Source organism: Merops nubicus, unplaced genomic scaffold (genome assembly GCF_000691845.1).
Source record: "Merops nubicus isolate BGI_N331 unplaced genomic scaffold, ASM69184v1 scaffold44784, whole genome shotgun sequence".
Classification (NCBI taxonomy): domain Eukaryota; kingdom Metazoa; phylum Chordata; class Aves; order Coraciiformes; family Meropidae; genus Merops; species Merops nubicus.
Window position 1 is genome coordinate 4,649 of NW_008604397.1, and position 2,673 is coordinate 7,321.

A 2,673-nucleotide genomic window follows, 5' to 3' on the forward strand; every position below is an offset into this window, starting at 1 on the left:
AAAAAAAAAAAAACAATAAATACAGACTGAAAGTTGGCTGGAGATTAATATTGGTTGAATTTCTTCTATAATTTCTCTGGTAATGATTCTCTTCTCCCAGTAAAAACCGAGTTAAATGTTTTGTGTTATTAATCTACCTTTTGAGCATTCAGACAGAAAGATCCAGACCAGAACTCTGAAAGCCTTGCTCTCAGCTTTTAATGTATCTGTTTTGTTAACTTCATACCAACACAATAGATACTGATGTGGAGAATTCGGTCTGGAAAACACTACACAAGACTAGTAAATTATTCCTGTGTATAAAAATGCCTCTTACAATCAAGAGGTTAAGAACATCCTATTAAATCAAGTTACTGCAACTAGAAATTTGCCAAGATGCTTAAAATTAATCTGTGGGAGATAAAATGCAGTTACAAGCACACACTGAAGAGGTATGAGATGGCTAAATGCTAGTATTCCTGAGCAAAATCAAAACCCACCTCTTAGCAACGTAAAACCAAAGCAAAAGTACAAGCTCTAATCCATGTTCTTAACAGATTTCTTACAATGCAACAGATATATAATCACTCCCTGGAAAAGGCTTTTCTTCAAAACATAAATAAAACTGAACCCAGCTCATTTGCACAGTTTTGTATCTATAGTTCCTAGTAGCAAGGTTACCTGCTTTGGTTGCCTCTGAAATATGTGCATTTTTAACCAGGTTTCGACTTCTTCAATTTTCTTCTTTTGCACAGCAAGGTCATTCTAAAACAAGATTAAAATATATTAAATTAGTACATATATTGTACATACTTATTATATTAGACTGTATTTTGGTTTCTAACACTGTAGTGATGAGATTCAAGAACAGGACACATGATATATATATAGGAGTAAAATATTAACAGCCATGTAGGTGTATATTCCAGTTACATACGTTTATGATAGGCAGAAGTGCAATGCCAATTCAGTGTGTCTCCTCAAGAAAACAACCAATTTTCCATCACTTACAGTTGGGAAATGATGAATTACTTATTAAAGTACCAACATTACAATCTTGCCTGTTTGTGTCAGAATGCTGCAAAGCTGTTGCTGAAGCTGGTACTTTTTAGGCTCTGCTGACTCTAACATTACAGGTTTGGGGAACTCCTGATAAATCTCATGCAGCTTACTCTTCTCCTAGCCTTCTAACTCAATTCCTCCCCAGAGACTAGCTACTGAATGTTTAAATCCAAGACACAAGTGCTAACTTCACCAGCAGACAAGGCTCGGGGACGACTCGCACGCACGCCGGTGCCTTTGAAACAGACTGTGAGACTGCTGTTGCATGAGAAGAACCAGTGAGAACAGGTTAGCCACAGATCTGAGTCCTGCTCCTTGAAGCCCTAAGGTATCACATGGTCATGCCTAAGGCACATCCAGCAGGAAAGAGAAAGCACCAACTGCAGCTGGCCGAGCACTCCGAACATGCCACCAGACCAGGCAACTGCTGCCCAGTAACACGGGACACAGTGCACGTGTCACGGGAGAGACAGCAGAAACCACCTCAGATCTCCTCCTCAGCCATGGATCTGTCCAACACCTGTAGATCTGGCTGAAATCCAATAATGGCTCCAAGAGTTTAGGAGTGGCTGGACAGGAAACAACTTCCCGTTAGTAATTAGTGTGAGGGGAAAACGCATCTCCTCCAGATAAGCAGCTCATTAAAATCTTAACTACAGGCAGCAAATGAAGTAAGCTAGTGTTCCTAATACAGCAGGAGGTACTTAGAATACAGATGATGAGCAGGAGCCCCACGTGCTGCACTGCAGTGTTACATTACAGTGTCACCACAACGTTAGTGCTCAGAGTATCTCTCCTACCTGAGTTTCAGGTTTGTATCTATCTACCCACGGCTCGTCTTGAGCCTGGAGCCAGTTCTGTTTCTGCTTGCTGCAAGGCAGATCCACAGAAGACAGTTTTGCTCTTTTTCTGGGCAGAGCTTTGGTTTTGCTGCTTTCTGGCAGAGCACAGAGGTCTGTCTTCTGCTGCCGGCCTCTTCCAGAGCTGCCTTCTAGTGGCTTCACAGAAACAGCACTAGAAGAAATATTTGTGTTTCCAAAGAAGTCATCAAACGAACGAGCCAGCCAGCCTGTCACCTGGAAAACACAAACGTTTCACTATTAATGTAGCACCCTCCTCCCCTTGGCTGGGTGAAGTCATTGCTAGAAAACTGGAGATTTTTACCCAGGGTGTATCAGGACACAGCACAGACTGGAAGAGCTTCGTTAGCACTGGAATGCACCCTGCTGGTGCAGCAAGCACGGGCACCTACACTTTCTGACTGGGTTAGTTACAGGCTCTTTCAGTATTAAAAAAAGCTGCACCTCACACACCACGATGAGCATTTTGCAGCAAACCACCACAAGTGAACATTCCCCAAACATGCTTTCAAACTAAAGACATAAAATCACAAAAGAATGAAAAATTAGCTTATTTATGTCATTTTCACATGAGGGTTAAGTTCATGTTGTCCCCACGTACTTCCCAGCATGTGGCTTTAAAAAAAAAAAAAATTTACAATGCAGCCATTTTTGTTATGTTTGAAATAGACAACAAAGAAAATTATTTAGGATGCACAACAGAATCAAGCATTATTATTTTTGGCTGGGTGAGGTAGCTTGGACTGATCTAGAACCAGACTGTAATGTGTAC

General features: G+C 41.2%; 1 protein-coding gene across 1 annotated transcript in view; it reads right to left on the reverse strand.

Annotated features, from left to right (window-relative positions):
• LOC103771680 (cell cycle checkpoint protein RAD17-like) overlaps positions 1–2,117 on the reverse strand; it is a gene marked incomplete at its 5' end in the record, with an annotated part of 5,186 nt that extends 3,069 nt beyond the window's left edge. The window contains 2 exons of the mRNA XM_008938982.1: positions 661–744; positions 1,842–2,117. Coding sequence (XP_008937230.1) covers positions 661–744; positions 1,842–2,117 — 360 coding nt within the window. The remainder of the gene's footprint in view (positions 1–660; positions 745–1,841) is intronic.
• Between the last annotated feature and the right edge of the window lie 556 nt (positions 2,118–2,673).